This window comes from Malurus melanocephalus, unplaced genomic scaffold (assembly GCF_030028575.1).
Source record: "Malurus melanocephalus ecotype Western Australia unplaced genomic scaffold, MMel_1.1 scaffold_192, whole genome shotgun sequence".
NCBI classification, from domain to species: Eukaryota; Metazoa; Chordata; class Aves; order Passeriformes; family Maluridae; genus Malurus; species Malurus melanocephalus.
In genome coordinates this window covers 630,550-656,055 of record NW_026623424.1, presented here as the reverse complement: position 1 = coordinate 656,055, position 25,506 = coordinate 630,550, and the positions used below count along the sequence as shown (strand labels likewise).

The window sequence follows — 25,506 nt, the reverse complement described above, 5'->3', positions numbered from 1 at the left end:
ATATTTTGTTGAGAAAACCTTCAAATGTCACCCTGCATCCATTGTTACCATCTTGAAATCCATCTGAATGAACTTGGCAGATATGGTTACCCAAGGCATTCAGCTTCATTGCAAATCCAGCTGCTTGCTYGGAAACTAAATGCTAGTTACAGCTAAAAATTTACCAAGATTACTTCAAAGGGAGTCAATCAAGATTTCCAACAAAACAGCCTAGGGGAATACTGAATAGACTTGTATTTAAACTGGCTTTTAGCTCTAGGTATCCAAATAGCAGTGTTGCTACAGAACAGAAATATCTGTCCTCTGGTTTTCAGTTTGTCTAACTTTGCAAGGCAGAATGTCACTCTTAAGGACACATGATGCAGTGCTAATCCATGAGTAKCTGCACTGATTTGAAACTCCTTCAGCTGTGCTGTGATGACATAATTTTCACWTTGGTGTGAGGGATTATTCTCACTGATGTGAGTTTATGCAGATTTTGTGATGGATATAATGATAATTCTAGACCAAGCTAGGTCTTCTTAATAAACGGCTCAAATACTGGGACCAGACTTTTTCATGGAATTTGTTCTGACTTGCAAATGTTTTTTTCTATTAGAAACTGTCAGTGCTCACAAATGCTGTACAATCAACAAACTGACAGAAAAGGCATCTGGAAAAACTTGCACARTGGTTCATATACTGCTCAGGAGCAGGGCACAATCTAGTGCAACAGATATAGACACCTACAACCAAGGCATCAGCCAAATTAGCAAATCATTCCAACGGCCTCATTGTTTCCATAACACAGGCGTGACATCAGCCTGGCTTTAGTGCTAAATCACTGACTAATCTCACTCTTGGTATCCACAGAGACAGGCTCAACTCTACCACACAAAGTTACAGATACTGTATCACTAAGATGTACAAAAGATCTGAGAGGAAAAAATGTACAAAACATCTGAGGGGGAAAAGCTTATTTTGGCATAAATGGGGAAGTATGACTGAGTTACAAAATGCTGGCACTGTAGTCCAACATAATTAGTARAAACAAAATATCCACCTGTCTTTGACAGCATTTATACAAAGCAACACAATATTCCTGTAAAACAGACTTTGGGCCACTGCTGCAGGGCCAGTGACTTCACAGGAAGGTTCAAAGTTGGAATGTCCATAAAAATGTGTTAGTCATTGCAACAAAGCTTTATGCCACACCAAGGCTTTTACTCAAAACAGATTATRTTTAATAACCAGCTCCTCAGAAACAATCATTCTTGGCACAAACTATTTTTTCCTTCACTTACATTACAAATGACTTCCCTCCATTGACACTCCTCAGCTAAGGATGAAATGTGTTTTCAGTTTTACAGGTGAGTAAACAAAATCACATGGTTAACAAGTTTGACTTGTTTCTTAAAGATACAGATTTAAATGAAAAATTCCTTCTCTGAAATAAATGGATTTTCACTACCAAAACAGTAGGGTAGGTGAGGAAAGAATTTTTTCATCTTTTTCCTTGATCAGTACAGCAGTGACACAGTCACTGTCAGGATGAAGAAGTTTTCAGTTATTTTTTCTGTCTGAAACAGGTGTTCCCTCTGGAGAGCTCACCATCACAGACAGATGTGGGCCATAGCCCTTTCCTGTGTGATGCAAAGCCTCAAAAGTGATACAGTTCTCAAGATATTTGTTCAACTCCCAGCCTCTCGCAATGCAAAGATTCTGCAATCTGAATTCACATTTCCTCTGAGCATGCTTTAGAGAGAAATGTCATTCTCCTGAGCAGCCACAKGAGGAATCTGAAGTGGAGGAAGTTTAAAAAAAATCCCTTACCAAAACTTGGGCTACCGAAAGTAAAAACAGAGACTGTACTGTACTGTAGCTATGCTACTGTTTGTCAGACTTAAGCAAYAAACATGCCATGGAAAGTTCTCAAGGAAAACCAGTCTGGTCTCCCTGGTAGGAGAGAATATCAGGGAAGAGAACTGAGAGCTCAATAATTAAAGATGAGCATAGGCTTTTGCTTAAGAAAGGAGTTTCAAAGCTAAGCCTCCACACTGCTTCACGTACCTCYGAACTTCAGGCACGTTGCAAATATACCCCAGGCAGTTTTGAACTGCCTTGTTCATCTCCTGGGGCAGCCACAGCAGCCACAAAGTTCAACACAGGCTTCTTCATCCTCAGAGGCCCAGCCTCAGGCTCCAGTAAAACTAGGCATGCAGGATTGGAAGMGAAGTGGCACAGATGTGAAGCAATTAGGTCAAAGTATTTCTGAGATTGGAACACACAGGAAAAAACCAACAAAAATCAAATGTAATTTTCACTGGGGGAAAAAATAAACCATTTTTATTTTACCTCCTATTCACTGTAAGTAAGGCTATTTACTATTGAGCTGCAAATGTCACAGCAAAAATGTAACATCTCCATTTTTGAAAAAAATTAAATCCCAACCTAGAAATCATATTGCACCTTTGTACAAAGCTATACAACTTCTCTAATTTTAATGGAACTACAGCTGCTTATACAGCTGAAAATAGTGCACAATTTTCTGTCCTYGGAAAATGCTATCCTATGATTGCTTCAGAGCAGTTGCATGGTCTAAGCAGGCACTTTGAATTTATTTTCAGCCAAGATGATGGAAAATTACCACATTTGTTTAATTAGTGATTGGTTCTATTGCTATAACTGACAGAAATCTTACTCTCTTTTCCTAAGCTCCTCTTATTTTAGAGGAGGCTGAGGTTGTTAGAGCCCAGTAAGCCCCTGCAGTTACATGGCTRTCATAGGTTGTTTGGGATCCTGGTCACTTCAGCTTGTTCATTCACATAACAAAGATTCTACACTTCATGTGACACAAAATACCTGATAGCTGAGTGAATTGTCATATATATTTATAGTGCGAATAAATGCACCTAATACTGTGCTGCATGTGACAGGTATATACAATTTAGTTGGCTTTGCTGCTTAYGTGAAGCATAAAGATGGGTAAATCCATTCATTCTCTTCTGACAAGAGCAAGATAAACAGTACTACCAAGACAAATTAACTCTTTTAACCCATGATGTCTTAAAAGAATATCTGTACTCAATAAGATATGGGCTTCTTAGCTTTAAAAGACTGTTGAGATATGAATGCTCCATTTATTTATTATCAAAACCATTGCTKACTGTGTCTTCCTGCACAAAGGCATTAAAGTTCAAAATCCAGTTGTTTTTTATTCAGTGGTCTTTTAGCATTCTGTGTCAAACTTCATGTGCTTGCAGTAAGCTCAGTGTACAGCTAAGTACTAATCCCTGAGTTCTGAAAACATATATAAGAACAAATGCTAATTAGAAAAAGGATTAAAATATAAGACAGTAATTACTGTCATGACTCTTGCATAGCTCGATATGGCTTGGAAACACACAGGAATTAACATTAATAAAGGAATTGTGCCTAAGGGAGCAGTCCATGTTTGCAAGTAAGACCAGCTGTCAACACTGGCAGCTACACCCACTGCTGGCAATTGAATATTTATCAAGGGAGACCAAGGATACCTCCAATGAACACCTAAATAAACTGGTAGGAGKGTGGAAGCAATGGTGGCACTGGGCAAGGATAAAAACAACAGCCTAGGGAATGCTCAGACACCAAACCACCCTGAATGTACACTTCAGCCAGTGCCTATCTGCGGGGTTGGGTTGTATTTCCAGTCACCATGGTACCCAGCTGCTAAGAGAGAAGGCAAAGAAACACAGGTGGAAAGATTTACACAGCAAAAGACAAACAGGTAAAATTCCACCTGAAGATAAGCTGGAGTCCAGCGTCACCTCTGGATACTGCAATAATCAAGATGGAAAGAAAGGGTAGAGTGAAGCCTTAATATGAATAAAACACATTCACAATAATTTGATGCTGCAGTTTTCTCATTTTTCCAGGCTGAATTCAGCTCAGATTAAGTCTGAGGTGGAATGTGCCTTGCATAAGCCAAAAACGAAGCATTTTTTGCTTTAGTTTGTTTTTTTTTTTTTCCCCAGGTCATCTTCTGAGTCATAGAAGAACAGTAAATTATTTGGATAGCTTGTAACTTAGAACACAAAATAAATTTACAGACAGTGAAGGTGTGGCTAATAACCATAAGGAATAGGTTGTATGCTCCTAACCACGCATAGTCATAACCAAAACCTTTAATGAGTTTTAATCCAAGCTTCACTTGTAATCAAGATACAGAGGTTTTGTTCTCCCAAATTTTAGCCCAGTGCCTTTTAAGATAAAGTATGTGAGTCGCAACACCATTTTCTACTCATCTGTAAGATGTGCTTATGACATTACTACACTTCACTTAAGAAACAGGGCATGGAGACTGGAGACCCCTGTAAACAGTGAACATGCAGCAAATATGTTCCAAAATTTATGATCAAACTCTGAAATGTCAGACTGACACAAGTGCCTGGTAATGAATTGCTACTGACAGAAATTTTGCTTTTTACCACTCAAGTTTTTATCAGACAGGTGATTCCAAATGACAARAGCAAGATTTCTCATCAGTGAAAGCAAAGCTGAAAGGTGAACTCTAAAAGCATTGTGTGGGTGGGCACCAAATCAAAGAAAAGTTTCATTTGATAACATTTTATATTCTTTGTAGAAACACAGAATTCAATTTAGTGAAAAAAAGACAGAGGTAGCCAAGTCTCCATGATCATGTACTTTCCTTTGARTAAAGWAAATTAMMAAAAAAMCCTACAACAAAATCCAACACAAACATAATCTGGATTTAATTCAGATTAAATTASTTTTGGGTACACCACTCCTTCCCTGACCAAGTTTTCTAGCATTATCATCCAGAATGAAGAATATGGGAGAAAGTCATGTGTAACAGTACCTGGAATGGGCTCTTCCTTAACATGGCAGTCATGATAAACAGGAAAATAAAACATGCATTTCAGTGGTTAGGCATGAAAATACCCCACTAAAGTTTTGTGACTGTATAACTACAAACCTCAATTCTTAAAAATAAATTGTTCTAAACAGCAGGGCTTGGCAACAGAATTGTGCTAACTCTCAGGTTGCTAACACAYCCTGGCAGGCTCATAGGACTGCTGGGTGCTCGTCCTTCTGTGCTTCCCCAGCTGCAGTGCCACTGAAACACTCCCTGCAGAGGAGCACTGCCGGTGAGCTCATCCCTGACAGGTCACAGCCATCTCCTGAGCAGATGCTCGTCAAAGTAAGGCACCATTTACTCCAATATTTAGAAYAGAAAGTTAACATATCAAAGCGGAACCAGACAGGGATCCTTTCAACACCTTATTGCGCCACASCTTAATTGTTTTAAGAGAGTGAATKATGAACTAAGTGGTTTATTTCCTTTCTTCCACTTCCCCTGTGGCATTCTTGCAGATATACTGAGACAGAAAGGGGTGGCACTACTTRTAATCTGGACTGGCAACCAGCAAAATGACCATTAAAAGCCCCAATTTATAGAAAATAAACATAGAATTATCCTTTATGTCTCAGTTCAGCAAAAATACAATTGTCTGATAGATTTTGGAACTGAAGTATGGAGAAAGCTTAGATTTGTTTTTTATCAAAGGTGTAAAATATTGAAAATTTAAAACACCATCAATGGCCCTGTTACAAAAACAGGAGGGTTGCAAGAATAAGCTTTATTGATAATATAGAACTAGAAGAAATCATAAACCCAGAGGGCTGGRTATCCTAGATGATGACTCAGATGACTCTCAGAATTTGAGTAACAGAGGTGAAATGAAATCTAGTAATACACACTGAAGGGTCATGCATGTGTGAATTAATAAAAAATAATCATGCAATGAGAAGATGTTTCTAAATTGGAAGAATGGGAACAAAGGAAGGATTTGAAGGCAGTAGTCATGAAGACTATAAGCTATTGCTTAGCTACTTACTTTTGCTTACCTTGGCAAAAGTATTGTGTTGGTGACAGGAAGGGACAGAGGGGAAGAATGTATCTGTGAAGCCATTGGTTGCCTTATTCAACTCTTCCTTCTCCCTGAGCAAGAAATAAACATTCAAATTACCACAACTTAATTTTTCAGAAARTCACCAACTATGCCTTGCTTTTGGTTTTGTTAGACAAAAATGATCTATTGATTATGGTTTAGTGGAGGGTTAATTTGCTGAATAAAACAATGAGTCAATTTCAACATGGAAATAACACCAGGGATCAATGTCCATTACAAAAGTAAAATGTAGGGAAAACTGAATTTTTCTTGGCACTTGAGTGTCATTGAAGGAGAAAAATGTAAAAGCAGGGTAGTTTGTTTGTTTTTGTTTYTTTTAAGTCCTAGTGSTCAAACAAAAGCCAGGGCTGGTGCATTGTTATATGCTCACAACTTATCACCTACGAAGGACACACCGGCAACATTTTCAAAAAGATTCAACTTCTGTTGTCTAGACTGGCAYTACCAGATACATCCAAGAGAGCTCCCCTGCATGTGTCAAAAGTAGCAACAAAAAAGAAATATACAATTGTGAAATATTTAAACTACAGCTGTCATTAACATTGGTGCCAAGATGTAAGCAAAGCTGCACAGCAACCAATGTGAATAATTTGTAAATGCAACTTTGTGCCCTGCTTTGCTTTTTATCATCCTTCTTACTCAGTTCCTGTTTACTTTTGCTGCTAATCAGAYTTCTCTGCCTGATGAAGCATGTTCTAAAGCTTCACATTTTGGTCCTGCAATAAAGTTGAAGGAAAGCCTGCATGTCCTRTTTTAAGGGAGTCCTATTACTCTCTTAAAACTCCTTAAAAAGACTTTATGACAGCATTTCTTCCAATGCTTAAGCATTGAGAAGAAGACTAGGTATCTGTGCTCTCGCTGATAGACCTAGCAAAGGATTTGTTACATCAYTGGTTTGTTTCACAAGCTCTGCTCACAGCAGATGCTGACCCCTGCAAGTCATAAATGCAACCCAACAACAAGAAGAGTGATTCGAGTTTCTTTTTAACGAGACATGACAGTAGAAGCCAAAGCAGACACTGACATTGGCACCTACCTGCCAATCTTATGCACGAAACATGATCATCTTCCAAAGGCTTCTCATTTATGACCTCCCAACTACTATGCAGCCCCAGATATGCTGCACATTAGCAACAGAAATTTAGAGAATTCCATGTCTGTGCCCTAAAGAACATACAATTTTTCAACTGTCGTGCCTAATTAAAAAAATTAATCACTTCTACCTACAAATTTTGTCTCCTGTATGGCCATGCAATATATTTTGTATGCTGTAAGCTATTTAGTTTGCTCCCAACATCAGTATATATCAGCCATACTTTTGGCACATGAATTCACTCACACAACTTTTCTCACTGCTCTTCAGGTTAATAATCTAGCCTTGACATTAAATTGAAAGTCTGCTTTTTGCTAATCTTCCACCCTAGTTACTCAAACCAGTGATGGCTGTTAATGTTCCACAGCTCCACAAACCAGGTCTATTTAATCACTTGCACAGCTTCTGTTTTACTTTAAGKATTCTCACTTATCCACAATCCATTTTACATCCATGACTGCATGCACCTTCCCAAAGAGCCGCCTTCTCTGAAGGAGAAAGCGCAGCTTGATTACAAGCCACCTCTGTATTTTATTTCAACAATTAAAGTTGGCAGKTWGTGGRGKAACTGCTTAAGTTCATAGCCACAAGATGGCAAACACTGGAGGAAGTGAAGGGCTAAATCACTCCACCTCCTCCTTGCATCCTGGATGCCTGCCCTAGCAAAAATAACTTTGGGAGCACTCCCCTGCTACAGAAGGAGCCAACAAGATGTTTATGAGGTGGGGTAATTCAGATGGCAGACTAATAAAAGGGAAACCAATAAAAATAAAAACCTTTTTCCCAGCCCAAAACAATTCCTTGATCTGGTTCACTGTGTAGCCACATGAACAGTCCTGTCACACAAAACAAGAAGAAACAGAGAGTGCAAAAAAAATCACATCTGCTTCAGCTTGTGCAACCAGTGCTGCATCTGAACATCAAGAAAAAAATAAAAACACAACTGAATAGCCACCTGACAAGTAAGAAATGGAAAAAAAAACTTCTCAAAAACTGGGGAAAATTTATTCTGGGACAGATACTATAGGGATTGAATCTAAATTTAGTTTGAAGGCATGCTTGCTCAAAAATGAATTTAACTTTTAATAGAAAAGCACATGAGATTGTAAACTAACTCGTGAGTTAATGGAACTTGAAGATGTTCCCTCACATTTTAAATTCACCCTACCYACAGAAAGGAATATATCAATGACACCAGGCATCGAGTGAAGGCCTTTAGCCCATACAAATTTGTTACAACTGTGTTGCTTTGTTTCGCATTAGCCATGAAGTCGACCAGGTCTAATTGCTACTGTGACAAAATAAACTACATTAAATGAAGGAGGCCACACGACAGTCTGCACACAGCTCCAGGATTTTGTTTTACCCTATATTTTAGGTAAAACACAACACAAAAGAGTCACTCAATACTTTGAAAGTCACATACAGGTATATCACTCAGAGGTCTGCCCAATAAGGTGTTAGTACCTCTGGTTAAAGAAAGATTTCTATCAATAAGAGCAGGCTAAACACAGGTTGTGTTCATGAGGTTCATTCCTGATTACCTTCACTTGTGTTTTTCCTTGAAATTCAATCTGAYCCACTGTTCAGATATTAATTCAGCAGAAAATTGGCTAGAAATAGCATTTTCAGAAAATTAAACAAGGTAGCTGGGAATTAAATGCACAAAATGATTAAAGAAGCTGCTCTGCCTTTGCCTCTCACTTTTGCCTGTACTTAACATCATTGCACCTCCTTGTCATAGAAGACAATTCAAAGAAAAGCTGTGCTGTATTCAAACAAAAATAACAGCAACAACCACCACAAAACTGTCTTAATTCCTACCTAGAAATCTTCTGTTAGTCTGGAACATGCTAACAGACATGGGAGTTGCAATATTTTTAAAAAAGTTAAAGACCCAAGAGGAATTTGTTGGCAAAACCATGACTTGCATCTGAAAGCAGTGTCCCTCAGGTGGGTATTGGGGCCAACACTGTTCGACGTTTTTGTCAGTGACGTGGACAGCGGGATCAAGTGCACCCTCAGCAAATTTGCTGATAACTCCAAGCTGTTGGTGCAGTCAATACATGGGAGGGAAGTGATGCCATCCAGAGGGACCTCSAGAGTGGCATAAYGCAAACACAYCAAGTTCAACAAARCAAAGTGCAAGATCCTACACCTGGGTCAATCCCAGCAAAACCAACAGGTTGGACAGAGACATGATTGGCAGAGAAAGTCTTGGGGGGTAATTGTTGATGAAAAACTCACCATGAGCTGGCAGTGAGTGCTAGCAGCCGAGAAAGCCAAACATGTCCGGGGCTGCATCCAAAGGAGCGTGGCCAGCAGGTCACAGGAGGTGGCTCTCTGGTTCTTGTGCTCTGCTGAGACCCCAGCTGAAGCACTCTAAATTCTGTGTCCCCAACATCAGGACACAGAACTCTTGAAGCAGGTCCAGGTGAGGGCCACGAAATTGAGAGGATGGAGCACCTKCCCTGTGAGGGCACGCTGAGAAAGCTGGGGCTGTTCAGCCTGGAGAAGGKTGAGTGGAGACCTCATAGGAACCTATAGGGGTCCTATAGGGAAGTGGAAAATGGTCTTGTCAGGAACTGTGGTGATGGGGTAAGAAGTAATGAATACAAACCGAAARAGGGGAAATTTAGCTTAAATRTTAGGAAGAAATTTTTTACTGTGAGGGCGGTGGGACATTGGAACAGGCTGCCAAGGGAAGCTGTTGCATGCCCCATACCAGCAGTATTCAAAGGCAGGTGGGATAAGACCCTGACAGACTTGGTCTAGGGGAGTGTCCCTGCCGCTAGGATCTTTAGGGTCACTCTGCAGCTTTCCACAACCGCACCATCCTGGGACACCCCGGGCTGAGGCAAAGCTCGGGGAGCGGCTGAGGCAGCGCGCGCGCACCTCCCGCGCGCCCCTCACAGCGCACGCGCCCCAACGGCTGCCCCGGGTGKGGGGGAAGAGAAACGGGCACGCGCCGCCCCGCGCACGCGCGGCAGCTCCTCCTCCTCCTCAGCCCGGCCGCGAGGGCCGCGCGCGCCGCAGCGCGACGCGATTGCGTCAGACGCAGCCTCGTCCCGGAGCGGGGCGGGGCGGGGCCGGGGGGTAACGGCGCGACTTTTCAAAATGTCGGCGGGGGGGGCGCGGAGCGGCCGCCGCGGGGCCCSGGAGCGAGCGGGGCTGCGCCGGGGCGGGCGGCCCGGGGCGCCCTAATGGGCAACCGCGGCCCAGGCCCTCGGCACAACCGGTAGCGGGACCCGAGGGAGAGCGGCCGGCGCCATGGCGACCTGCATCGGCGAGAGAATAGAGGTGCGGCGCGCAGCCCCGCCCGCCGTCCGGCGGGGCCGCGGGGCGCGGTGGGGCTGGGCGCGGGYTCGTCCCGCTTTCGGCGGGCGTGTGTGGGAGCGCGATTCCTCCCGCGCCTTCGCCCCGKCCCCACGTGTTTCTAGGGAACGGCGGCTCCGCGGTTGCTGCCATGGCAGCTGGGGGGCGGGTGTATCCTGCGGCCCGGGAGCCGCGGCGGGAAGGCGGCCCGGCAGCGCCAGTGCTGGGGAACGCGGTGCCGGCAGGAGGATGCGGCGCGGGTGGCACCGCGACTGTGCCCCGGAGAGCTCCCCGCAGGTGCCCCCCGGGGTTTGCCCGGGTCTCGGGGTGGATGGGCTCCCCAATTCTGGTGGGAGGGCCCGCACTGGGAGAGGCGCTCCGAAGCCTGTGGCTGACAAAGCCCCAGGCTAACGACGCTGGTTTGTCTGTCTTGCAGGATTTCAAGGTGGGGAACCTCCTGGGGAAGGGCTCCTTCGCAGGGGTCTACCGAGCGGTGTCCCTGAAAACCGGCCTGGAAGTGGCCATCAAAATGGTAAGGCAGCTCGCCAAGGAAATAACTTGTTTCCTAAGAAACCAAATGCAAAGCTGCARCAGGTTGGGGTTATGCAGTTGGTCACTGCTGTTTGGGTTGAATGTTTGTATATAACGGACATTAAGATTAGGATTCAATCTGAAAGATGCATCAGACCCAATTTGACTTGGTTATTAATAGAAGTGCTTTTTGATGTTGACTGTATTTAGCCAGATTGCCTGACAAAATCAGAACTAGGTTTCTCTGCTGAAGTATTTAAGAAAAAAAWTAATTAGTGTTAGTATTGAAAATGTTATCACTTGACTGTTTTTGGTTGTGATGTTCCTCCCATTATCTGTTATACTTGCYCCTTAGAAGAGTATATTAAAAGTTAAACTATGTGGAAACTTGCTTGTACTTAGACATTTTTAGGCAAATATGTGTAATGAACATCGAAATTKTTCTGTGATCCACTTACAGATAGACAAAAAAGCCATGCACAAAGTTGGAATGGTACAGAGGGTTCAGAATGAGGTGAAAATACATTGTCAGCTAAAGCATCCATCTATACTCGAGGTAAGAATCATGCGGTTTGTAGAGAGGGCTGTATGTGACTTGCTGCATAGTCTATAGAATGAAATTTATTTTTTTCTTGTTTTATGTTCCAGCTTTATAACTATTTTGAAGATAGCAACTATGTATACTTGATACTTGAGATGTGTCACAATGGTGAAATGAGCAGATACATAAAGAACAGAAAGAAACCCTTTTCAGAAGATGAAGGTGAGTTGTTTTTTTTTTGTTCTGTGGAGCCCTCTGCATTAATGTTTTGGCTCACTTAATAAATATTTAATTCTAGAGGATGTGTATTTAAAACTGTTATCACAGTTTCTATACCTTAAAATCTTGTGGTAAGTGATCATCTAGATATTAATTRTTATTGTAATATATTGACTTTATTTCTTTATACATTTGTTTCTTTTTGTGCTACTTGGAGTATAGAAAAATCGTGGTTTTAGAAGGCAGAGGCCTATAGAAGGTAGAGTTTACCTTTGTACTTAGAATTGTGTTGAAGTGTGGGTCAGGACTGGGAAGGGGAAAGAAGAGCAGGAAAACTGGCAACTTCTGCCTCTGCTGCTTCCAGACTGACCTCACTGCTCACTTCTTGCACAGTTTTTCCTGTTCACTTGTTTCTCTATCAGTTTCTAATCTAATTCCATGAAATTAGATCCATAGAGATTTTTAGGACCCATGTCACAGGACTGGRTTAAAGGGGTACTGCTAAATAGGCATCATCAGTTTAACTTGTATGTTTTCAAAAGAGATCAGCAACTTAGCCTTAATTCTTAAGAATGCAATTTTAAAAAGTTTAAGTTGCCTGAAAATATTTCCTGTCCTGTTTCCTGCATTGTATAAGTTTTCATGAACTTAGAATATTGTTGTGCCATTCTGCTTAAAGTAGAAATCAGAAAGTTAATTCCAATTTCGCTAGCCTAACATGTAAACATCCTTCTAGCATTCTTTTTATTAAAAATAAAAAATAAACAGCAGAAACAAGACCAATAGCAGACTTAARGGTGAGTTATTTTTAGAGCTATGATTTTGATTGTAAGACTACAACATCTGTTTTTGTTTTGACAGCCCGACACTTCTTGCATCAGATCATCACGGGTATGCTGTACCTCCATTCCCATGGAATACTGCACCGGGACCTCACCCTCTCCAATATCTTACTCACCAATAACATGAATGTGAAGATTGCTGATTTTGGATTGGCAACTCAGCTGAAGATGCCTCATGAGAAGCATTACACCATGTGTGGAACTCCGAATTACATTTCTCCGGAGATAGCCACCAGGAGCCCACACGGACTGGAATCTGACGTGTGGTCTCTGGGTTGTATGTTTTACACTCTTCTCATTGGAAAGCCCCCTTTTGACACKGACACAGTCAGGAACACACTGAACAAAGTGGTGTTGGCAGATTATGAAATGCCAGCCTTCTTGTCAAGAGAGGCACAGGACCTCATACACAGGTTACTGCGCAAAAACCCGGCAGATCGCTTGAGTCTTTCCTCAGTGTTGGACCATCCTTTTATGTCCAGGGGTAGCTCTGCACGGAGTAGAGATCTGGGAACCTCTGAAGATTCCATGGACAGCGGAAATGCCACCATCTCTACAACCTTCACAGGCTCTTCCAGCATCAGTACCAGYGGATGCTTGAAAGAAAAGAAGAAGCTGTTAGTTGGACAGCCACTCCCAAATAAAATTACTTTTTTTCCTACGAATAAGAATTCCAGCAGTAATTCATCRGGAGATGGAAGTGGTTCTTTCCGACAGTGGGGGATTCAGGGAAAGGAAACTGGCATAAGTGGCAGGGGAAGAACAGTACAGCCTGGAGAAGAAAGGCCACATTCCCGCTACCTCCGAAGAGCCCACTCCTCAGACAGGTCTGGCACATCCCAGACTCACGGCATGTCCAACATCATYGATCGATGTCACTCTTTGGAAGTGCTTTCCAAGCCTAAAGTAGGAACAAGGGAAAACACWGAGTACTTTTCACCTGCCAACAGCTATACTGACATAGGAGAAATATTTAAGGAGAAGACTTCTAGTACTTCTGGTTCTTTTGAAGAGCAGATATCTCCACCTGTAAAAGATCAACCACAGTAAGAATCGGTTTTTATTCAGATGAAATTTAAAGCTGGTAATACTCCATTTTTGTCTTCTTTCTACATGCAGCAATTTGAGTATTTCTTTCCCCACAGTAATTGTAGTAGAGAGCCTTGCTAATTGTTCTTTGTAGAAGGGACAGATGAGGGCAGAAGGAATTCAAAGTGCAATTACCAACATTTTTACTTGGTGATGTCTTGAGGTGGTTTTTTTTTTTCCTCTCTTATGCTTAGAGAAGATAAAAATTCAGTAAAAATTGTGGAAAGTGGTCTACCWGTAGGGAAAGTGTTGATCATAGGTAATTGTCTAAAATTTAGTTCTGTGCTGAGTTGTAGCTTCTGTGTGAAAATTCAGGCTTTCTTCTATACATTTTCCACTAGCAGATTATCAAAAGAACCATTTTCTGTWTTAATATAAGGACATCCGTATCCTAGTTCCTGCATTTCTCTCCACTTTAAGAAGTGGCATAATTTCCTATATTTTCTCTTTGCAAATCAGATCAAGGAAAAGACAAACAAGCATTTTTCCCTGCAGAAAGAGTAAATGGAGTAAGATTTTCTTGACTATTCTTAAGTGTTTGACRTATGCACCTGCCCACTGAATTTTGCTTTCTTTCAAGTTTGAGAAATGTGTAATGAATCAAAAATTTATGCAAATGTTAACATAATACTTGCTTTTGTTCCCATGACTTCGTAAAGCCATGCTGAATGTAAACATGAGAGAATATTAATAAGAGTGTGGGGATTAACTTAATGGTTACTCCTTTTTTTACCTATTTGATTATAGGAAAGCCTCTTACATCTGTAGTCAGCTTGTACAGCAATCTTAAATGCTAGATCCTGAGACATAAATAAGATATTTTATATTCTGTGGTTTTGGGGTGATTTTGCTGATAATTGAGTCCTTGCCAATGGTGAAGTMGTCATCATCACAAAAAGAAAATGCAGACAGGTAGAGACTGTGGAGTTTTAAAACCTCGGAGGAGCTTAGTKTGAATTTACAACAGATCAGTGACTATGAAGTGACAACAGATCAGTAACTGGTGTTGTGTGTATTCTTTATCCTTCAACATGTGGATTGTAGCATCAGTTCACCTGTGACTTCATATATTTCATCAACTAAAAAGCTGGTAAAAAATATTTATAATTTTCAGGGTCGACTGTATTTTGTATAAATTCCAATTATTTGGGGTGTCGGGATTGGAATCTTTTGGCTGCATGTTTGTTATGTTGAGTGAGATAGACTGGGGTCATAGATGTCATGTCATCACTGTGTCTTCTGCAAGGCTGTGAATTAAGAGCCAGATGYAAGAACAGCTACTGCTGGCAGAATTATCATAACTTTTCATTCCATTTGAAAACTTTTTATTTTTTTATGCTTTACCCCGTGAAAAAGAAGCATGTTCTAAGATGCCTAGAGCTACAAAATATTACCTGCATTTCTTTAATCCTCTAAGAGTTGTGGTTTCTGTAGCTGTGACATTATAACTTCTGTTGTGCAAGTGTCTTGGATGCAATCTTGATTACATGTGTAACCTTTRTTTTGTAGCTCGAATTATCTGTGCCCAGTGAAGCCCCAGGTTGGTTTGTTAGAGCAGAAGTCCCAGGCTGAGACAATGCAGCAGTGGCTTGGAAGCATGCAAACAAATGGTGTGTTACTCATCAGCTGTGTATTTTTGCACTCCAGTTAGAGCACTGATTTGTAATAGTTTATGTGGGATTTTATATTTTTTTATTTCTTTCCTAAAAAAAGCTTGTTATTTTCTACTAGAATTTTAACAAAAAAAAAAAAGAGAGGAAACCAGAATTCTAGACCCTGACATAATTACTTAGTTGTGTAAATATGTAAGTGTAAATAAATGACAAAACATCAGCAGGTGATTTGAAAGCCCTGTTAATTCCGTTGTGCAAATACAACTAAATAAGAGAAGATGGGACCTCAGTGAATAAGATAATAAGGCTGCAGAAGGATGGGTGGAGGGAAGGACAAAAGACACAGAAGGGAAGGAGGTGTGGAGGTGTTCTTTGTTCTGCATCATGTTACATCATTTACAAATAATGCAATCTAATCATAAGAATAAGCCACAAATCCATTCTGACCTTTTYTGATTACTGGACTCTTTCCTTTCCTGTCTACAGGGAATTGGAATTGGAGAACATAAGGTTTGAATAATCCTATTTAATTTTTGGTCCCTTCTCAACTGTTCTGCCACACAGCAGAAGGAGCACAATAGTGATGTGGTTGAAGGGAAAGTTGATCAAGGGCTTAAATATCAAAACTGGAGGAGGAGTTATAGGAAGGTTAAAAAAAAAAATAAGGGTTTAAAAAAATAAATGCAAGGATTTAAAAAATAAAGCAAGGGATTTGGAGTATGCATTTAATGTTTTGAGTATCAAAACCTCTGGTTGATGGTAAAAGACTTGTTAGACAAACTGGAACTTACATGAAACTTGCTACTAGTGGTTATCTGAAAGGTAAATACTGTCTTTAAACAGATTAATTCTTGTTTAAGAATCSATTTGAAATCTTAGTATTTTGTTTRTAAATTATTTTAAAAAATCATTTGATGTATAAAAACTGAAGATCATCATACCTGAAACAMAGGAACAACTTATTTTAAGTAGCACTGGAATTTTGTTAACACTGGTATTGGTGGTACTAAAGTYGTAGCCTGATGATTTGGACTGAGGATTAAAGAAATCCCATTCTTCCCTRAAATAAGCCTTCTAAGACAATCATTTGAAAAGCTTTTCAAGTGACGATATATTTTTTCCTTCTGGCTATGACTCTTTGAATCTACAATGTCCCTTTCCGATGCCTTCAGTTCCTCTGAGACCACCTGCAGACCTGACTGGCAAGAGTAATGCACGYGGGGGTTTTCGGTACCATCTGGATGTGCAGCAGGATGCACCAAGGAATCCATGGAACACCTTAAAAGATATAAGGAATCACGATGCATCTGGTGACTGTCCACATTCTTTAAACCAGAGAAACCCAAAGAAATGCATTCCTGGCGTTCTCTGCAAAAATGAGATAATTCAGCCATCTCCTACATGTGGCCTTTGGTCAGCTCCAGAACAAAACCAAACTTGGGACCAAGAGCCACCAGCACACCAGAAACCTACACTGCGAAGTGTTGTGTCACCTCTCAGTGCTCACAGGCTGAAACCCATCAGGCAAAAAACCAAAAATGCAGTGGTATGTATCAGTTCTTAAAATGGGAACAATTGAAGAATTTAATATAATGTGACTGTCTCTTAAAAATCACTTGGTAAACTAGAAACGTGTTTTTAGGAAACAATCTATTATAATTCAATTTAAAATCGTATTAATAAGATCAATCTTAGTTTTTGTATAGAGAATACTTAAAACACCTGTCTATGTTTAATTTTTCACTTAAGAAGCCACACCCTCAGTGACCAGGMTGATACCCTTCAGTCATCTTGAAGTGCTCTGCTTTAATAGCACTAATAACAAAGGTTACTGTCAGAAGCATTTGTAAATTTGAAGTGCATTTAAGGAAAAAGAAAAGCATTTATTAAAGCATTTGTGGAAAAAAAGTGGTATCTAACTTTTTGCAGAATGTAAAGTTCTTTTTGTTTAACTTGTATGTTTAATATATTTTAGGTGAGYATTCTGGATACTGGGGAAGTGTGTATGGAGTTTCTGAAAGAACACCATTCACAGGAACTTGTGAAAGAAGTACTCAGAATATCTTCTGATGGAAATGTGGTGAGTATGTTTTTGGTTTCTTCACTGTTTTGTAAAGGGCTTAGAGTTCATTCAGAGCTGTTTTTTTCTTTCTAAGTGATTATTTCTTTTTGAAATCCAGTGTTTCTATATGCACAGCTGTAAACCCTCCATAATGAAGCCATATRGGGAGCAAGCAATTATTTCAGAGAAAAATTGGCTTGACTTTTGAAATAKGTGAAGTATTGCTGAAAAAGTGCTGCTCTAAATAATTACAGGAATAGAGCTTTCATAGTAAATCACAGTTATTAATTAAAATATTCCTTACTTCTATACCTGTTAAAAATGCACAATGCTGTACTAAGTTGCAACTACACACAATWTTTGTTCTTTTTGTAGATTGCAGTTTATCATCCAAATGAAGGAAGAGGTTTCCTTCTTGGTGACAGACCTCCTGCTCCTCCTGAAGGCATCTGCACATATAATTTTGACAACTTGCCAGGTAACCTGAAATGTATTGTAAAATTGTGATGATTAATGTGGTATTTTAAGTGAATCTTGCAGTGTTACAGCTTTTAGCTATTACTTTTCAGATAATTCTTAAGTAAAACGCCTTTCAGAATGAGATTCAAACTATGAAAATGTTTTGAAACCTCACAAGAAAGTGAGGTTTTATTTTCCTAGTTTCCACAGATTTTATTTGATTTTATATGTGAGTTTTAAATAGTCACTCCTTTAAAATGTAGTGTACTAAAATTAAAGCTCTTGTAATCTTTTCCTCATTCATACTGGGAGCTGTTGGTGGAAATTAGTCATTTTGTTTAAACATACTTCTGTCAAGTACTTAAATAATACTCACAACCTTAAGGTAGCAAATACATAATTTAAAGTACTTCTCTTCAAGCTGGTGCACAGTCTTTAATCTGCTAACTTCTAAAAAAGTTTTTTTTTATTTTCTTTTTCAGAAAAGTACTGGAAAAAATACCAGTATGCAGCTAAGTTTGTGCAGTTGGTAAGAACAAAAACCCCCAAAGTGACGTTCTATACAAGATATGCCAAGTGCATGTTGATGGAAAATTCACCCCCTGCAGATGTTGAAATTTGTTTTTATGATGGTATGTATTCATTTTTGCAGTTATGCAAATGGGATCATGATTTAAGAGCTGCACTAAAATATTTTCAAATGCTAAACAACCATCATTTCACTTTGAAGAAAATAGTGCACTATGAACAGTTTTTTGGCCACTCTGCCTTTATTGTAGCACTTGTGAATTAGTTGATTATTCTTSAATTCCTTACTGGTATCTTCTTCAGGAAGTACATTTGCAAAAATRTTATTTAAATTATACTTTGTTTTTATTCATGAGCTGTTCTTTACATCTACCTTTGATAGTTAACCTGCTTGGTGAGAAGCATGTCCCTACTTCAGGCTTTCTGTTGTTAACTGGTATTTTATACAGCTCACACTARAAGGGTTCACATTTTCTTGCAGGAGCAAAGATACACAAGACAGCTGGKATAACTCGTGTGATTGAAAAATCAGGGAAATCCTTCACTGTGAAAGGAGAAAGCGAAGCAGGCTTGAAGAAGGAAATACAGGTTTATATGGATCATGCAAATGAGGTAAGATGTTTTACATARACCTTTCCCAGTGCAAAACAACTTGCTGAAAATTCAGCTTCCCTTTCACAAATGTGCTTCCAATGTTGCTTTCCATGTTTTTCATGACACTGTTAAAGGAGGGAGGATGGTGTTTTTTGGATGAGCAAATATCAGAGTAGAGGTAACAGTTACAATGCCTCACAACCAAGACTGTGAGAAAATTCTCACTAGTGTGCAAAGCAGGTTTGCCTGCCTGATGAGAGGATTAAACAGAACAGATGAATCACTTTGTACGACTTGAAAAATTCAGTATCATTGAAACTGCTTTGTGTGGGCTCACCTGCCACACTAAACATGTATGAAATATTTATACAGTTCTCACTTTAATAAACWTCTAATTTCAGGGACATCGTATATGCCTTGCACTGGAATCTGCTGTTTTGGAAGAAGAAAAAAGGAGTGGAAGTGTTCCATTTTTTCCAATAATTGTTGGAAGGTAATATCTTGCAGTTGAAAATAGTTTATATATTTGAATATATGTGGGTTTTTAATACTTATTGAATAATTACATATTATTAAGCCTTCTGCCATCAGGTGCTTTGGATGGTCCATTGTAAAATTTCTTTAGTTCCTTTTGGACAGACTTTTTCCCAGTTTTTCTCATTCTCTCTCCAGAAAACCTGGCAATACTGAATCACCTCAGGCTGTAGCACCGCCACTGTTGGACAGTACAAACTATTCAAAAGAAGTTGTGGCACTGGATAGAAATAAAGCTGCCAGTTCTACTCCAGTTCTGACTCCAAGCTGTGCTCCTGTAAGTACACAAGAACATACYATGGAGAATAGAATCCCATACTGCTGTTTCACTTGAACTGATGGAATTATATTTATATGGACATAGGCTTTTATGAGCCATTTATGAGCATATTGACTAGAAACATTGACTTTGATTTCCACTAATTTTTGATATCCGGATTTAAGAGCATCTGAAAAATTGGAATACTCCAAAACTTTACCACAAATGCYTCTTGGKAACAAAGTTTGAAAATTGCTTACTCATGTTATCCAGCACARTCTTCAGTTTGAGAGGTCTGATGTGCCCTCAGTGGTGTACATCAAATGTAGTCATAAAGGATATTGTCACTTGAGGTTGCTGTTCTGAAGAAATCAAGTGTCAGTGTGTATATAAAAAAAGGGTGAGTGAAAATAGATGTGTAGTCAGAAAGCTTTGTGAGCAATTTCATATACTTTGTTTAAAAGGCCCACCAAACTTTGGTTCTTGATAAAACTTCCTCAGCTGACTGAATTCAGTATTGTGAACTTTGTTGAATCTACACTCATCTACATTTGTTGGCTCTGCATGTCTGTTATTTGTATAGCTCACGTTCCTAGTTCAGAATCTGACCATTTTTACCTGACTGAAGTGAACCTGACAAAAGGTTGTATCCCTGTGGGATTTTTACACTGTAATGCTGTTAAATGAAGCATAGAGGCTAAATCTGTATGCATGAACAGGTGGYAATTTACCACTACAGCTGGTACCTCATCAGGAGGATTAATTAAGGCTGTTAATTCTGTGCATCTCTGGGTTTTAGGTGGTGTCCTATGRCAAGCCAACGTTTCTGACTAACACTGTTGAAAAGACGTGCTCCTCTGTTCATCAAACRGAATGCAGTCCCAATTCAGCCCAACTTGTCAAATCTGTTTTTGTGAAAAATGTTGGTTGGGCTTCTCAGGTGAGAAATTAATAGATAAAGGAGGCATGTCTGTTCTTTTTTCCTATTAAATTTCAGGTGTGTATTTCTCAGTCATTAACTTAAACTTGATTTGTGAGGAATCACTCAGTTGTGCACTATAGTTTAAATCTAAAATTTGTTAGTGGAAAGATACTTTAAAATAAATGTCTTAGATAAATATCCTGTTGAACTACAGAAGTAGAAGAAACCAAAATAATAGTTCAGTGTCTCAGTTACCACAATTTTCYTGTGCCTATTATTGCCTATTTCAGTGTCTTTTGTAATTTAAATTTGACTCTAGCAAAAAAACGGAAACTGTTAAACTTCTCTGTTCACTAATATAGATGCAAAAGTGTCATGACAAACTTTTGACTAGATATGTAACCAGATCTGTATAAGAGAAATACATCTTCCTCTAGAACAGGAAAAGCTGTTTTCCTTGCACAGACTTATTCCCTCTGCTCTTCTGTTGTATAAGCTTGAGGTTTAAAAAAATGTTCTTGGCATTTCAGATATAGTAAGCTTCCTGTCCTAATAGAAAAAGTTGTTTTTATATGTATAAACTTTAAATTGTGTTGGTCCTATATTACATTTGTGTAGGAGTGGTTAAGCTAAAGGTATTACCTGTTATGGACAAGGATGATTAAAGCCAAGATCTGAAACCTGAGGAAGTCTGCATGAGACTACTTACTCCAAAGTTATATCCATGAAACCTTTAGCTTTAAAAGACTGACCAAAATGCCTAAGGCCCTTCAGCAATTTTGAAGAACTTTCAACTTCCATTATTAGAAAAATTCTAGGTGTGTAATTTTKTATTTCATATCCTCAAACTGCAATGCAACTTCTCTCATCAGCTGACCAGTGGAGCAGTATGGGTTCAGTTCAATGATGGATCCCAGCTGGTAGCCCAAGCAGGTGTCTCTTCTATCACTTACACTTCTCCAGATGGCCAGACAACCAGGTGAGTCTGTTCCTGCTGTAAAAACAGTCCAGGTAACTCAGTTCAAGGCTGTTGTACATCAGGGAATTTCAGAGCTGCTATTGGTTTTGGTTTTTAAATATTAAACCTTAGCTTTTCAATCACTTCACAGTTGATTAGCTTATTAAAGCTTAATAAATAAAGAGAAGCACTCACAGCTGTGACTGAATTCTGGATAATAAACCAATAAAACAAGCTGAGGATGCATTTACTTGGTCTCTAGAGTATAGCCAGTACTCATGAACAGTTAAAAACAGGGAGGATAAGAAAAGTAATGTTTTGAAATAACTATATTGTCATGAAATAATACAAATTGTTTAAGCATCTCAATTTTTCTCTGCTGCTTTGCCTCTCTAGGTATGGAGAAGATGACAAGTTGCCAGARTACATCAAAGAGAAGCTGCACTGTCTGTCTTCTATTCTTGTGATGTTTACCARTCCAGCTGGTCCTCACTGATTAAAGGGAACCAGGTGTCATGGCACAAGGTCTTAATAAACTCACTCACTGACTTCCCAGTAAAGTGATTGATCTTACTCAGCTTAGGCAGAAATTCTGCCAAAATTTGGAAAAAAGTTAGGAAGGGGAGGGTTGCTCTGTTTATGTGTAGCCAACTGTGTGTAAAGTATGATACAAAACATAGTTTTCATTAAAGTGATGGAAAAACTTGCTCAAGCAAAACTTTGAGCAACTTCGTTCTTGACTGCATTAAGTCTTTGGAAATACTATGAATTTGTTGTATTTTTTTCTTACCCCACTGCTTACTCAGTGCCAACAATCAAGGAAAATACATYTGTGCTGTTCAAGTATTTGTATTTGTAAATAACTTATATTTTTTATGTCTTACAAATAATATATGTAAATATGTATATGTTTTATAACTCTGTTTTTATTTTTTGTAGCAGCAGCTTAAAACTTCCCTGCACAAGCATGTTATACAAAAAAAAAATAAATGCAGTGGTAATTGTCTGGATCTATTTATTTGTTTCATGGCCAAGTCATGGATAAAGGGTAGGAATTAATAACTTTAGATGGTTTTACCTTGTTTTACACATTGAGTAATACTTACAGCAACTGAAGTAGCATTAACAGTAGCTTTCTTCCTAAGCATTTTGCTTCAAGTGTGCTAACACTCCTGATGGTGCTTGATGTGTACTTAAATGCTCTATGACTTCCTTATTAGGCCAGCAAAAGCCTTAAATGGAGAGGGATCCAAAACAGAGTTGGTGGGAGAAGGAGGAAGAGTTTTAGAGGAGCTGGTGCTGGCTGTGTGCAAGGACAGCTCAGCTTAACTGATTCAAGTCAGTTCTCCTTTTCAGTTACYGTTTAAAAGGCAGAACTTCAATTACTTTTGATTACTTGGTCATGTCTAAATCAAGGAGATAGCTTGCAAATAARGAATTTAGCACTAGGAACATCAAGAAAGATATACAAGTAGCACTTATTCTGAATTAGCTTATAGAATTGAACCCTTTATCTCATTACACTTTGTGATTCTGCAGCAGGAGGCCTGGGAGAGAAGAAAATTTCATATCCCCTTCAGTCAGTATTGAAAAATCAYCTTTTAATTCAGTAGTCTCTTAGTCTTTGAACAATTGATTACATAGGAATACATAATTACATTTATTAAATTCAATAAGCATCAAATAGTAGAGACATTAAACAGCAGCCACAACTCGTAATTCCAGAGTTGGTTTTTTCCCAGTAGCATTAAAMCAGCTAAACAAACCCGTACAGATGAGTTTAGGCCCCATTATGAAGGAAAATTACAATCTCACTTTTTAAAATAAAGTCAGAATGACTAAAACARTGTAAATTCCTAGGTTTTGTACCCTAATATCAGAAAAAATGGAAGTCTGCAGATAACAGGGAGTGCCAAGGAGCCAGTTTTCACCTTTCCCTGAATTATCACCACTGCTCAGCACAGGACATTCATTCTAACCAAGAACAAAAGTGTCAACTATCGTGCCTAGACTTCTTGCAGTTAAGAAAAGCTGTGCATGTTTCAACTCTGCAGGTTATCTTTCTTGCTACAAAAAGGCATTCAGCAAAACAGTAGAGGAAAAATTGCACATATGGCTCACTGTAGTTCAAGTAACAGCTGCTCAGACTGATTTTCTGTGGCTCTCCATCAACTCAAAGACCCAAATCCCACACCAACAACCTGTGGGGAGGGCAATTACCTTCCTCTCCACTTCTGYCACCTGTCATTTGAAATCCTGGAGAAGATGTAACAGGTTCCAGAAGCAGGTGGTCTGTATTAACCAGTGCTTACAAGCCAACAAACCCAGCATCACAAGGTTTGCTCAAGTAGTGGTGTCTCCGTACAAAGTGCATGCAGCTCAACTAATCTTGTAGTTACAAAAGAGTAGTTACTAATCCTGATTCACAGAATCAAGATAATATTCCTTTTACTTTCTTTCTGGAAAGGATGCACATAACCTGTGACCTTCACAGCTGCATTCAGTGCACATATGCATCATTTAAACTGTACATACATCAAATGTGCCATTGTATCGCTCTAACCTGTCACATTCCTTCCTCTGCTGCTAGAAAAGCAGAACACAAAAGCCAACTGCAGCAGGGGTAACCAGGTGTTAGGATATGACCAAGTTATGTTTTAAGTACAGCTGTACAGTTAGCACACAGCCAACAAGGTCAGTGGTTAAGTACTCCTCATTAAAAAGCAGTAATAAACTAAGTATTACTTCTCATTGGTTTTACTTTTTTTTTCCCCCATACATTTTTAACAATTCTCTTCCTGTATCCTTCCATATCTGACAGAAAATGCAATTAGTCTCTTGTATACTATCTCCAAGAGTAAGAGAGAGACTACAACAACTCCACAGATCAAGCTGAATGCCCAGCGTGGCCCCAGGTGAGTGTAAATTTGGCTCACAAACACAGGCCCAAGGATCCGTGCTCCACTTCCAGAGGCAGTCAACCATCCCATGTAGACACCCTACAGCAGATCAAAAGCTTATGTAAGTGATACAGGAATTATTTGGCTGGCCACTAATTCCAACCCATTAGCCTAACTAGAAAATTTAGAAGTATTTAAACAACCACTTATCTTTCTAAACTCATTAAGACACTGCTCAGCCTCTCTAAGCATTAATTCCCAGGCTCCACTCGCAGGTACTCAAATGCTTTCTAACCAAATGCACTTTGTCTCAAAGCATTTAGTCTCTTTCACCAAAATACAATATGAAAAAAATGGTGAAAAGGGGAATAAATTTTTTTGTTAAGCAATAATATAAGTTTGCTATAGTATTTCACTACTAAAAATGCCAATACTGGGGGTCTAGTAGCATTTGTAGTTGTTATATAATATACTTAACAAAAGGAACATAATTTCATACTGATATTCCAAATATATTATTGRTAGTTACAAAAAGAATTCTTCCAGAACAGTCATGACATTTTCACATTTTAAGATTTGCATAAAGAGCACAAGCCTTGCTTTCTGATTCCCCTAGAGACATACCTTGGATTTTAAAAAAGAACAGAGCCCCTGAAAGCCCCTGCTTAAAACACATTATTTATTTGGGTGATGACAAAAGGAATTCTAACTAGACCCCTCATTCTAATAAAGACAGTGCAARTCTTGCAGAGCAAATGAAATAAATMATTTAGGATCATGCTTACCTGAGGCTTTGGTCCTAGGACTTTTGAGTATAAAGTGTAGGACATGACATTACAAACGGGATAGCCCAACCCTATGAGCACATCAGAGCTGATGTACTGGGCCAGGTAGATCATGGGAGTATTCAGGCACCAGGACTGTGTGACAGGGCAGCCCACAGGCTCTGCTGAGTGGTTGGATGGCAGCTGGATCTCTTGCAAACTCCAGAAAGGAGTTAACATTTCAGTGGGATCCATTCTGGGAATGGAATTGTTCTTTATGTCTGTAAAAGTAAGTTATTCATATCATTAGGAACAAAAGTGCAATAAAA

The 25,506-nt window shown here is 39.3% G+C and overlaps 2 protein-coding genes across 2 annotated transcripts in view; one reads left to right on the top strand and one right to left on the bottom strand.

Annotated features, from left to right (window-relative positions):
- Positions 1-10,178: 10,178 nt before the first annotated feature.
- PLK4 (polo like kinase 4) lies at positions 10,179-22,523 on the top strand. The gene is made up of 16 exons (XM_057373300.1): positions 10,179-10,347; positions 10,799-10,894; positions 11,354-11,449; positions 11,542-11,656; positions 12,515-13,541; positions 15,094-15,194; positions 16,370-16,743; positions 17,173-17,277; positions 17,635-17,737; positions 18,201-18,350; positions 18,728-18,858; positions 19,242-19,333; positions 19,513-19,651; positions 20,433-20,573; positions 21,428-21,534; positions 21,910-22,523. The coding sequence occupies exons 1-16, from the start codon at positions 10,318-10,320 to the stop codon at positions 22,007-22,009; spliced, it is 2,907 nt and encodes a 968-aa protein (XP_057229283.1). The 5' UTR covers positions 10,179-10,317; the 3' UTR covers positions 22,010-22,523.
- Positions 22,524-23,459: 936 nt separating this feature from the next.
- MFSD8 (major facilitator superfamily domain containing 8) overlaps positions 23,460-25,506 on the bottom strand; it is a 9,594-nt gene continuing 7,547 nt past the window's right edge. Inside the window, exons 11-12 of the mRNA XM_057373306.1 lie at positions 25,199-25,458; positions 23,460-24,512 (exon numbers count right to left, since the gene is read on the bottom strand). Coding sequence (XP_057229289.1) covers positions 24,297-24,512; positions 25,199-25,458 — 476 coding nt within the window. The 3' untranslated portion in view covers positions 23,460-24,296. The remainder of the gene's footprint in view (positions 24,513-25,198; positions 25,459-25,506) is intronic.